Here is a 13,491-nt window from a genome sequence, read left to right on the forward strand (position 1 = left end):
AAAGGATGAATACCCAACTTTTGTAGCAACATGGACGGGACTGGAAGAGATTATGCTGAGTGAAATAAATCAAGCAGAGAGAGTCCATTATCATATGGTTTCTCTTATTTGTGGAGCATAACAAATATCCTGGAGGACAAGGGGTGTTAGAGAAGAGAAGGGAGTTAGGGTAAATTGGAAGGGGACGTGAATCACGAGAGACTATGAACTCTGAAAAACAGTCTGAGGGGTTTGAAGTGGCGGGGGGGTGGGAGGTTGGGGTACCAGGTGGTGGGTATTATAGAGGGCACGGATTACATGGAGCACTGGGTGTGGTGCAAAAATAATGAATACTGTTTTTCTGAAAATAAATAAATTGAAAAAAAATTTTTTATAAATAAATAAATAAATAATATTAAAGAAAGCATGTAAATCAGAGTAGTCACTCTTTCACTTCAAACACTTCAGGGTCTTCTAATAGCGTCAGAGTATATCTCAAACTCCCTACAAGTCTAGAAGACCCTGATGTCTCTGTCTCCCAGCTATCTTGTTATCTTGTCTCACTCTCTCTCACTCACTCTAGTCCAGCCTTCTTGCAGTTCCACTAAAGCACTAGTTCATTCCCACCTCAGGGCCTATGCACATACTGTTCCCTCTGCCTGGGATACTTTCTTCACAGCAATTCTTGCTGGATTTTCGTCATGCTTCAGAGCTTGGCTCTACTGTCTCCTCCAGAGAAAGGCCTTCCTAAAGCCACCTTATCCTTAGGACAGGCCTCTGCTCCACTTGCTATCACATCGCCCTGTTACATTTCTGGAGTTCTCATAACTGGAGGCAATCATGATTTCTTTCTCATGTGTTTTGCTTACTTATGTCCTGACCCCTTCTCCGTCCCTGAGGACAGACCTCTGCCTGTCTTGGTTCCTCTGTCCTGGTGAGGGAACACTTCTGGCCCATGACAAGAATTCAAAGAATATTCGATGAATGAATAAATGGAATGAATGGATGGATGGATGGATGGATGGATGGTGGAAGCGAGCTGGCCTTGGCTGGGATACACAGGCCGGAGGAGCCCATGGCCCTGACTTGCAGAGGCAGCTCTTCAGACGAAGGCAGAGATGATGCACGTCTGTTGCCCTCCATCCCCTGTTTTCACCATATGGCTTGCTGCACATTGGTCTGAATTGCAGATGCTCTAAGTTGGAGCTTTCTTGCTTTTGTGTGTTCAAAACATAAAGATGGAACATAGCTTACCACACATTTTATGTTTTCTGACTATCTATATGTGTATAAAACAGACTTCGGTGTTACTAGCCAACCCTCATGTGAAGTGGAAGGAAAACAGAGAAATTAGAGAGGGAGGGAGGAGGTGGGTGCTGTCTGAGACCGTGGCCAAGTCTCCAGAACTATGTGTGCCTGTGGAGGGCAGGCTCTATCCAGGAGGTCATGGGAAGGACAGGGCCAGGCACAGAGATCTTATGGCCCCAAGGCCCCCAGGATAGGGTCCAGCTGCTTATGAAGCATGACACAGAGTGTGCTCCCTGCACTCAGTCTTCCTCAGCCTCAGTGCTTTCCTTTCCCACCTCCACTCAGCCACAGACACACTTGTTGACTGTCACTTCCAGGAGGGACCACTTATCTCTAGCCTCTGAACCCTTCCTCTGCACACCCCACCTCAGACCACAGCCCGCTCACTCCTCCTGGTGTCACTCAGCAATCTTTCACTCAAATGTTTGAGATTGAGTGCCTCCCACGTGCCTTTGTGTAGCTACCTTCTGAAGGAAGGAGGGCCCCAAACAAATGAACAAGCGCACAATGTCAAAATGTCTCACATGCGATGAAGAACAAAATATGGGGTTTAATTAAAAAGAAAGAATTAAGCATCCATGCCACCATAGTAGCCACATTGCAGGGCAACCAAATAGCCCTTATTGATAAAGAATATTTATTTAAAGAAGATTCCAGTGAGTAGACTCTGAAAAGCAGTGTGTTGAGGCGGGGGCGAAGCAGGGGTCCTGGGGCCCGGGTAGGAGCAGTGTTCCATCATGAACATTGTTTGGAATGGCAAAGCTGTGGGAATGATGCAAACAGATGACTCTTAGTCCATTTCTCTTTTTTTAAGTTCTTCACAGACAATGTAAGACAAAGTAAGAATAGTAAAACCACAGGAGCCAAGAGGAGAGCCTGAGGGGAAAGCCAGGAAAGAGTTTTCACCTCCTGGGGGAGACAGGACTTGAAGTCCAGCCTGTCCCCTCAGGCCCAACACCTATTACAGTCACCCCAGGACCCAGCTAGTCCACACTGACTTCACTTAGCAAGATCTTTTCCGTCTGACCCAAAACTGCTCAGAAGTTGGGTCACGGTTTTTCCCAGGAATGAAGGCAGGCCAGACAGGGGAGGGACTTCAATGGGCACCAGGGCAGGATCTCTGACTAGGACCCCATGTTCCCTGGGTCTGGGAGAGTTGAACCCAACCCGTGAGCAATGAATGGGTGAGGCTTCCCCTAACTCCCAATCACCTCTATGAGTTAGGAAAACCATCTAAATGGCCCACCACCCTGTGGAGAATCATCTAAATGAGACCCCTGCTTTCCAGAAAAAGCTTTGAAATCAATGTACTGGACTTCAGCCTTTGAGGCACTTTTCCAGCATGGCCAGCAGTTCCTTCTTCAGGTCCTCACTGCCCATGACCAATGTGGTCAGTTCTTCGGTGTCCCTCCACTTCATGTCCTTGAGGATGGCCGTAGATTCATTATAGAGGTTTTGCTTCTTATCAGGCAGCAGCTCCATTACGGTCTGAGGAATTGGCTTGAACTGTCCGCTTTCATCCTGTATCTAAGAGGCCCCCAATAGTCCCCCCCTAGAAAACAAGGAAGGTTCAATTAGTAGGTTCAACGTGTGCTCTTACTGGGAGCACGTCCACCACCATGACGAGTGAGCACATTCATGCACAGGCCAGAATGGGCTCTGCTTCATGCCTGTTCCACCCCTTGGTGAGGGGGCAAATGTTCCTGGGATCCTTGTTCCATTTGGTTCAGATAACTGACACCCAAAGTGCCCTTCCCTATGCCGTGCACTCACAGACGCAGTACAAAGCATTTCCCACCACACAGCTCTGAGAACTGAAATCTCCAGGGCCCACCGGTTTCCTGCTTCCCACAAAACTCTCTCATCTTAAAGGACAGAGCTGAGAACCCAGTGCCTTTGCAAGAAGAATCATTTCAGTGGTGAGGCTGAATTTTCTTCATAATATGCACTTTGCCCTTGAATTTTGGAAATTTTCAGTGAAATCATATGGTTAAAGGACCCTGTGGGCAGAAAAGGAGACCTTTACTCTGGAGGCAACTGTTTTTCATGCCATCCCTCCAGAGTGGTGTGATGATAACTATTAAATAGAGCTTACTCAACTATTTCTATTCCTGTGATCCCAAAAGAGCATAACCATTATATTCAAGTGTAAATTTATGATTGATTTAAGGTGTATGATTTTGGGACTTGAGGCCCTATGTCAATGGAAAGTTCTTTCTGAGCAGGTGGGATGTAGGTTTGCTACAGGAAGGTGCCCTGGGGCAGGGGTCTCCAACTCAAGTGCCTTCAGGGGGCAGGCAGTAGATGAAAGGAATGAAGAAGGATGAGTGAGCCTGTGGGTAATGGTGAGCTGGGTCCCTATCTAAATGGGCAGTGGCACTGTTGTTCAACAGAATACTAGAAGTCCTAGGCTCAGCAATAAGACAACAAAAAGAAAGAGAAGACGTTCAAATTGGCAAAGAAGAAGTCAAACTCTCACTCATTCAGGATGACATGATAACTTACGTGAAAAAACCCAAAAGATGGCATCCCCAAAATTGTTAGGACTTATACAGCTGTTCAGCAACATGGCAGGATACAAAATCAATGCACAGAAAATAGTTTCATGTCTCTACACCAACAATGAGCCTGAAGAAATAGGAATTAAGGAATCAATCCCATGTACAATTGCACCAAAACCATAAGACACCTAGGAATAAACTGAACCAAAGAGGTAAAGGACTGTACTCTAAAAACTACATAACACTTATGAAAGAAATTGAGGAAGACGCAGAGATGGAAAAACATCTCACACTAATGGATTAGAAGGATAAGTATTGTTAAAATGTCTATGCTGCCCAGAGAAATCTACATATTCAATGCAATCCCTATCAAAATACCATTGACATTGTTCACAGAGGTGGAACAAACAATCCTAAAATTTGTATGGAACCAGAAAAGACCCTGAATACCCAGAGGAACATTGCAAAGAATGCTAACGCTGGGGGCATCAGAATGTCTGACTTCAAACTATATTACAAAGCTGGGATCATCAAGACAGCATGATCCTGGCAAAAAACCAAACACATAGACTAATTGAACAGAACAGAGAGCCCAGAAATGAATTTTCAACTCTATGGTCAACTAATGTTTGTCAAAGTGGGAAAGAATACTCAATGGAAAACATATAGTCTCTTAAATAAACAGTGCTGGGAAAATTGGATACCCACATGTAGAAGAATGAAAATGAAAAATTCTCTTAACTCTACCCAAAGGTAAACTCAAAACAGATGAAAGACCTCAATGTGAGACAGGAATCCATCAAAATCTTAGAGAAGAACATAGTCAGGAAACTCTTTGACCTCAAACATGTCAACTTCTTTCTAGATGCATCTCCAAAGGAAACAAAAGCAGAAATGAACTCTTGGGACTTCATCAATATAAAGAGCTTCTGCACAGCAAAGGAAACCATCAACAAAACTAAAAGACAACCTACAGAATGGTAGAGGATATTTATATATGACACTACAGACAAAGAGCTGATATCCAAGATCTATAAAGTACTTCTCAAACTCAACACCTAAAGAACAAATATAATCCACTCAAAAGAAATGGACAGTGGATAAGGAAGATGTGGTCCATATACACTATGGAGTATTATGCCTCCATCAGAAAGGATGAATACCCAACTTTTGTAGCAACATGGACGGGACTGGAAGAGATTATGCTGAGTGAAATAAGTCAAGCAGAGAGAGTCAATTATCATATGGTTTCACTTATTTGTGGAGCACAACAAATAGCATGGAGGACAAGGGGAGATGGAGAGGAGAAGGGAGTTGAGGGAAATTGGAAGGGAAGGTGAACCATGAGAGATCATGGACTCTGAAAAACAACTGAGGGTTTTGAAGGGGCGGGGAGTGGGAGGTTGGGGTACCTGGTGGTGGGTATTATAGAGGGCACAGATTGCATGGAGCACTGGGTGTGGTGCAGAAACAATGAATACTGTTACACTGAAAAGAAATAAAAAATTAAAAAAAAAGAAATGGGCAGAAGGCATGAGCAGATATTTCTCAAAAGAAAATATACAAATGGCCAACAGACACATGATGAAATGTTCCACATCACGTGGCATCAGGGAAATAGAAATCGAAACTAAAATGAGATATCAAGACCAGTCAGAATGGCTAAAATTAACAAGGCAGGAAACAACAAATGTTTGAGACGATGAGGAGAAAGGGGAAACTTTCTACATTGTTGGTGGCAAGGCAATCTGTTAAAGCCACTCTGGAAAACAGTATGGAGGTTCCCAAAGAAGTTAAAACTAGAGCTACAATATGACCCAGAAATTGCACCACTGGGTATTTATCCCAAAGCTACAGATGTACTGAAAATAAGGAGCGGCTGCACCCCAATGTTCATAGCAGCAACACACACACACACACACACACACACACACACACACATACGCAATGAAATATTAGCCATCAGAGAGGATGAATACTTACTATTTACACCCACATGGGTGGAAATAATACAGGATATTATGTTAAGTGAAATAAGTGAATTAGAGAAAGACATATATCGTATGGTTTAACACATATGCGGGCTATAAAAAACAGTGCAGAGAACCATAAGGGAAGGTAGTGAAACCTGAACAGGAAAAAAAAAAGAGAGGGAGCAAACCAGGAGAGACTCTTAATTATGGGAAACAAATGAAGTGTTACTAAAGGGGAGGAAGTTAGGGTGTGAGGTAACTAAGTGATGGGCATTAACAAGGGCAGAGGTTGTGATGAGCACTGGGTGTTATATGCAACTGATTAATTGTTGAACACTACATCTGAAGATAATGATGTACTATCTGTTGCAGAATTGAATTTAAATAGAAATAAAAAATAAAGGAGCAGTGGCTACCTCTTGACAGTTCATTGCTACCACACAGAATGCAAGATGTATATCCTGAGAAGTCGCATGACTATTAAATATTGATGATCAGATATTAATAGATGCAGCTCAGCTGGACTTAGGGACTCTCTTTGAAAGAGCAGAGTGTGGAAAGGGGAGACATTGACTTCAAAATGGACTCCTGGCAAAGACCACCTTAACCGGGTGATCAAGGTGGCCATCGCCGGGGAGGATTGTGGATGTCACATGTCCCTAAAATGGCACCATGAGACAGGTGCTCCGCCTCTGTCTGTGGTATGCTTTCCCAAGGTCCACAAACCCTGCATAAGCATGAGAAAGCATCCTGCTGACCCAAACGGAGAAGCATTCTACAAGTACCTGCCCGGTACTCCTCAACAGTACCAGATCATGAAAACAAGCCAAGTCTGAGAACTGTTACAGAGCCTGGGAGACTAAGGAGATCTGAGGATTAAATGCTCTGTGATCTCTTGAGCTGGATTCTGGGAAAGATCTTAAAACAAATGAAAAGATCTTAATGCCAAAACTGGAAAAGTACAGATAAAGTCTGGAGACCAGTTAATAGTGATCCATGAGTGTTGACTTCATACTTTTCATAAGTGCACCATGGTGGTAACATTATGGGAACTGGGTGAGAGATATCTGGGCATTCTCAGCACAGTCTCACCAATGTGTCTGTAATTCTACTACTATTGCAAAACTGAAGGTTTATCTGAGAGAATAGACCCCAGCAATGAGATGAGTTCCTTGTCACAGAGGAAGTCGGAGAGCCGCTAGTTAATAAGCACAGAGAACCCTCAGAGGGACAGAGGTCTTCCTTGCCCTCTGTGTAACTTCTCATGACAGATTACAGAACAGGTACAAGTACAAGCTGCATCTGTTCATCACAAGTGAGGCAAGCGTGCCCTCTCTCACGTCTATGGCCTTCCTGCTGGCTCAGGCAGCCCCTGTGCACAGATCCTGGCAGAAGACAGAATGTCCCAGCCTCGAGTCCTCTGTCATGTGACAGGGCAACGGAGCTCATGCCAAGCACGAGAAGGGGAAAGTACTGGGCTCCGTGATCACCCTGGCCTGTGCCCACACCTGCCCCGTGACCCTGAGCCGAGCGTCAGACTCCTCACCTGTAAAGGGAGATAAGTCACCTACAAGATGGATTCTGGAAAGGCCTGAGGAGAATGGATGCAGAGTACCTGTGGTGAGTCTGGAACACGCGGCCCTGAGACAGGATGGCTCTAAATGACTGTTCTGTTACTGATACACACCACTGGCTTTTCTGTAAGCAACCCTTCCTAATACCCATCCAGTTCTGCGTGGGGCATAGTAAAGGTAGGGACAGAATGGCCTTAAGGATGACCAGTAAGATGGAACAACCAGAGAATAAAATAAACCAAAGAATTCCAGAGGTTCGCATGTGTTTGCATAGACAGACAGATGGACTTTTGGAACAAAGTCCTTTGAACAATTTGCTGTGGTCAAGAAACTGTTATCCACACTAATGGGAGACTGACAGGCACACAGGGCAAAGGCAGGATGGGCTCTGCCTCAGGTTCAGTGGGCATGGAGAGCCACAACACTGACGGGACACCTGACAGGACCCGGAACCCAAATCAAAGTGGCCATGAGCTGGTACTTCTCTTGGCTTCACCTGGACCCAAAGCTGGAAGGGCGCCTTCTTTCCTTCACTCCCCTTTTCATGCAAGCAGTCCCTAAAGGATCTCGACACAGTTTGGGGCAGACCCTTTGCTCAAGAACTCTTGGTTACATCTCTTTTGACCCAAGGAAAATCCCAAACCAGACACTCCTGTAGAAATCATCCTCTCAATCATGGGGGAGGAATTTGAGCCCCTAGAACAAGTCTGTGGGTGTGCTGGACCACCACAGTCGGGGTTCAGAACCTCTCTTCCATTACAGAAAGATAATTGGTGTCTTGGGCTCTGGCCCCTACCATGTTCTAAATCAGTGATTCTCCATAAGTGCACTCCACTTCGGACAGCAACTCTAAGAGAGTATGACCCAGACTCTGACATCGGCTACTTAGTCCTTGAGTTCAGAAAGTGCAAACAAGCATCCCCCAAAAGTGTCTGTTTGACCATGTGGGGTGAAGAGGCCATGAAGGGGCCAGGCCTGCAGGGGTGCTCGAGGGACTGGAGGAGAAGTCAGGAGTGCCTACCCCCACTCAGGCACCATGTGTCCTGGATGTGCCAGCACACCTCTAAGCTTCCTGTCCCTTTTCTCACTACTAAAAACCCCTTTCAGGGAATGGAATATCTATCTATTATCCTGGGGAAAAGGGAGATGAAATTTGGACCTGGGAAGGCCCCTCTGAGGGCTGCAGTGAGTTTCCCCATTTCCAGGCACATGAAGATCCCAAGCATGGTCTTTAAGGCTGGCTCCCTGGCCAGGGCACTCTGCTCAGACACCACTCCTAAAACAGAGTTTCTGCACAGTTATTGACCTGCACTTGGAAACACTTTCTGCAGGGCAAGAAAATGTGTGGAAAGGAAGCAGGAAATAGCCATTTCACACTCTGGTCCATCAAAGAACCTAGCTTCCCACCTGCTCTGAATGACTTCATACAAACCCAGAGGGGCTAATAAAACATCTTCATGCAAAGAATACTTACTTCCCAGTTAGAATGGCCAAAATTAACAAAACAGGAAACAGCATGTGTTGGAGAGGATGTGGAGAAAGGGGAACCCTCTTACACTGAATGCAAGTGGGTGCAGCCTCTTTGGAGAACTGTGTGGAGATTCCTCAAGAAATTAAAAATAGAGCTTCCCTATGACCCTGCAATTGCACTCCTGGGTATTTACCACAAAGATACAGATGTAGTGAAAAGAAGGGCCATCTGTACCCCAATGTTTATAGCAGCACTGGCCACGGTCGCCAAACTATGGAAAGAACCAAGATGCCCTTCAACGGATGAATGGATAAGGAAGATGTGGTCCATATACACTATGGAGTATTATGCCTCCATCAGAAAGGATGAATACCCAACTTTTGTAGCAACATGGACGGGACTGGAAGAGATTATGCTGAGTGAAATAAGTCAAGCAGAGAGAGTCAATTATCATATGGTTTCACTTATTTGTGGAGCATAACAAATAGCATGGAGGACAAGGGGTGTTAGAGAGGAGAAGGGAGTTGGGGTAAATTGGAAGGGGAGGTGAATCACGAGAGACTATGGACTCTGAAAAACAATCTGAGGGGTTTGAAGTGGCAGGGGGGTGTGAGGTTGGGGTACCAGGTGGTGGGTATTATAGAGGGCACGGCTTGCATGGAGCACTGGGTGTGGTGAAAAAACAATGAATACTGTTTTTCTAAAAATAAATAAATGGGGAAAAAAAAGAATACTTACTTCCAACCTCCTTTCGGCCCAGTCAGACCAGCCCAAGGCAGGAGCCCAGGGCTCTGCAGACATGGAGGGCCAGCAGGTGTCCCGGTGTGTGGGAGGGCATGAGAGTATGTGGCTCACCTCTGGCTGGGTTCAACAGCTTCACACCACAGCAAGACGTAGCATTATAGCTGCCTCAGTGCAAGACAGAGCCGGTTTAATTTCCTTGTGAGAATCATTTTAGACTTCAGAACATCAATAGACTCTTGTGGAAGAAAGGTTTGTCACCCCATCTCCTGAATCCTTGCTGGAAAGCCAGCCTCCTGCCATCTTGCGGATTGCCAGATTGAGGACAGAAGCCAGACCTGCTTCCCCTCCCACTTCAAGCTTGCCTTTGTCAGTGAGCAGCAAGGAAGCCAGTAAGGAGGGAGGAGGGAGGAAGAGTACTCTGATGGGGACAGACATCAGAGGGTGGGAATGGGGTCTCCCCTCCCCATATCACACCTATTTCAGAATCAGATTTGTCAACAACATGGGCTCTGGTCACAGAAAGCCCATCTTCCAGCCACAGGGAAGGCAAATGCCAACTTGAAGCCCTGGTTTCTTGCAAGTACCAGGCTGGTCTGCTGGTGACAGCAAGGTTCTGGGGAAGAGGGAAATGAGCCCATCCCTGGGACTGCAGCCTGGCTTTTTGAGATGGACCAGATTGTGATAGAGCAGGGAAAGGAAGGCTTCAGAGCTAACACAGACTTCCGTGCACCATGTTTAAAAAAAAAAATTAGAAAAGCAGAGCCCCTGCACCATTTATTGAAGAGAGACAAAAGGTTGATATCCAGGATCTATAATGAACTCCTCAAACTCAACATACACGAAACAGGCAAACACATCAAAAAATGGGCAGAAGATATGAACAGACACTTCTCCAATCAAGACATACAAATGGCTATCAGACACATGAAAAAATGTTCATCATCATTAGCCCTCAGGGAGATTCAAATTAAAACCACATTGAGATATCACCTTACACCAGTTAGAATGGCCAAAATTAACAAAACAGGAAACAACATGTGTTGGAGAGGATGTGGAGAAAGGGGAACCCTCTTCCACTGTTGGTGGGAATGCAGGTTGGTGCAGCCTCTTTGGAGAACAGTGTGGAGATTCCTCAAGAAATTAAAAATAGAGCTTCCCTAGGACCCTGCCATTGCACTCCTGGGTATTTACCACAAAGATACAGATGTAGTGAAAAGAAGGGCCATCTGTACCCCAATGTTTATAGCAGCAATGGCCACGGTCGCCAAACTATGGAAAGAACCAAGATGCCCTTCAACGGATGAATGGATAAGGAAGATGTGGTCCATATACACTATGGAGTATCATGCCTCCATCAGAAAGGATGAATACCCAACTTTTGTAGCAACATGGACGGGACTGGAAGAGATTATGCTGAGTGAAATAAGTCAAGCAGAGAGAGTCAATTATCATATGGTTTCACTTATTTGTGGAGCATAACAAATAGCATGGAGGACAAGGGGTGTTAGAGAGGAGAAGGGAATTTGGGTAAATTGGAAGGGGAGGTGAATCACGAGAGACTATGGACTCTGAAAAACAATCTGAGGGGTTTAAAGTGGCGGGGGGGTGGGAGGTTGGGGTACCAGGTGATGGGTATTATAGAGGGCACGGCTTGCATGGAGCACTGGGTGTGGTGAAAAAATAATCAATACTGTTTTTCTGAAAATAAATAAATTGGAAAAAAAAAAGAAAGAAAAGCAGAGCCCCTTAAGGAGTCAGAGTGATCGTGCTCACCTGCCATCCTCAGTACTTTCTACTTCTCTGTTGGAATTTATGAAACTCCTCTGTGTGGCCTGGCTCTTGCAAGCCTTGTGTCCCCATTTCTGTAGGTCTGGTCCAAAGGTCCCATGTGGGACCCCACTTAGCACTTTCGGATATGCCCACAGACTTTTTTTTTTTAAGATTTTATTTATTTATTTGACACAGAGAGAGAGATCACAAGTAAGCAGAAAGGCAGGCAGAGAGAGGGGGGGAAGCGGGCTCCCTGCTGAGCAGAGAGCTCGATTCAGGGCTCGATCCCAAGACCCTGGGATCATTAACTGAGCCAAAGGCAGAGGCTTAATCCACTAAGCCACCCAGGTGCCCCTGCCCACAGACTTTTTAATGACTGAAGTGTTGCCAGTATTTAAAAACCAGATTTAACATACATCACATTCCTGATTTCTCTTGAAAAATCAAAAGAACACTTTCCCATAGACACAGAGGCCAAAGCTAAGCAGGTCCTGGCAGGGCAACCTTACCTGAGCAGAGGCCCATAAATAGGTCATCTGCAACCTCTCAAAGTCCCCCTGCTTCCTCTTTTATAGGCTAAAGAAGCCACCAGTCCCCACCACAGGAATTGTCCCCTCTGAGATCCCTAACATCCATTCCTGATCATCTCTAAGCTTTATCTGCAGGGCGAGGCCAGGGGTGGTGACTCACGGGGTATCCTAGGACTCTGTCCGGGATTTGTAACACCTGCCGCCCCACCCACGCACCTGGGAGGCAGACGAGCGTGACGCACACCCTGGGTTACTGAAGATGGCACATACGTGAGGGTAACTCAAGAGGTCATACACACACTGGGGTCACTCTGCTGGGTGCCAGGGCCCTGAGTCCCGCTGCCTGGGTTTAACCCCAGCTGGGCTGCTTCTGCTTACTTCTGGAGTGACATGAGCCTCTCTCTGTCTCAGTGTCTTCATGTGGGCAACGAATACCTTAGCGACGTGGATCCGGCTCCACGCCCCACCTCACCTGCTCCACATCCGTGCACCAAGCCCTTCACCTGCTGGGATGCGGCCCCTGGCACCAGGGAGACCTAACCACCGGCTTCTCCGGCCCCATCCAGGGTCTCCTAGCCCCGCAGCCTCCCCAGCGCGCAGACCCACTCCCTGAGGCCTTCTGGTTCACCCACGCAGGAGGGCCTGCTGGTCCCCACTCACCGTGGCACCAATGCCACCACTACTATCACCACCGCGGCCGCTGCCACTGCCGCTGCCGCCTTCATCCTCTCTGCCGCGATCTCCGCTGCCACTGCCGCCTTCATCCTCTCTGCCTCTGCCTCCACTGCCACTGCCACCTTCATCCTCTCTGCCGCTGCCTCCACTGCCGCTGCCGCATCTGCCTGCATCCTCTCAGCTGCCGCCTCCGCTACCATGGTCCTCCTCACGGCTACCACCACAACCACTACCGCCACCACTGCCACCACTATGGCCACCAGCACCACTGCCCTCACAGACAGGCTGTGCTGCTTTGGCGCCTTCATCTTCACGCGATGCTTCTCTGGCTTCGGCTTGCTGGCCAGGTGTTGCCTAGGACCTGGAGACTGAGGGCTCCTGGGGAGCTTCTCCTGAGGGTCCATCTCCAGCCCTCTACCACACACGTTTTATCTGGGCTTCCCTTGCACCTTCCTCAAGCTGGGGGAGGCCTCTCTCTTTGGTTTGATTCAGTATCTCTGACCCTTGGGCCTAAGGAAGCTCCTCCCCCCTCCCTTCATTGGGCTTGAGGAAGAGCCCAGCAACCCCGGGAAGCTCAAGGTGCTAAGTTAATGTTTTCTGAATGTATGGGCCAAAGTCCAACATAGGTTTTCCCCCATCCGCTGCAGCAGCGCGGGCCTCTGGGTGGGGGGTTTGAGAGGCTAAGCACTGGCTTCACTCCTAGGGTTCTAACAGAACGGGGAGTCTAGCTTCCAGGACAGAGCTGAGGTTGGGGAACCTCTTGGTGGGGGCAGAGGTGTATGTGGTTGCTTGCAGGCAGTCCTTCAGAGGGAGCTTGGAGAAGATTCCCTCCTCACCTGCACCCCGAAACATACACACACACACACACACACACACACACGCACAGGTTGGCCTTGAACCATCTGAAATCTGAAAAAGGGCTCTGGGGGCTTTCTATGAACAAGCCCACTTAATCCTGACACTGTC

General features: G+C 47.1%; 1 protein-coding gene across 1 annotated transcript; it reads right to left on the bottom strand.

Moving 5' to 3' along the window:
• Positions 1–1,841: 1,841 nt before the first annotated feature.
• On the bottom strand, positions 1,842–13,011 carry LOC122913806 (uncharacterized abhydrolase domain-containing protein DDB_G0269086-like). The gene is made up of 2 exons (XM_044260432.1): positions 12,511–13,011; positions 1,842–2,839 (listed from the first exon to the last, which is right to left on the bottom strand). Exons 1-2 carry the CDS (start codon positions 12,927–12,929, stop codon positions 2,815–2,817), a joined length of 444 nt encoding a protein of 147 aa, XP_044116367.1. The 5' UTR covers positions 12,930–13,011; the 3' UTR covers positions 1,842–2,814.
• Between the last annotated feature and the right edge of the window lie 480 nt (positions 13,012–13,491).

The sequence above is a fragment of the Neovison vison genome, chromosome 7, assembly GCF_020171115.1.
Source record: "Neovison vison isolate M4711 chromosome 7, ASM_NN_V1, whole genome shotgun sequence".
Lineage (NCBI taxonomy): Eukaryota > Metazoa > Chordata > Mammalia > Carnivora > Mustelidae > Neogale > Neogale vison.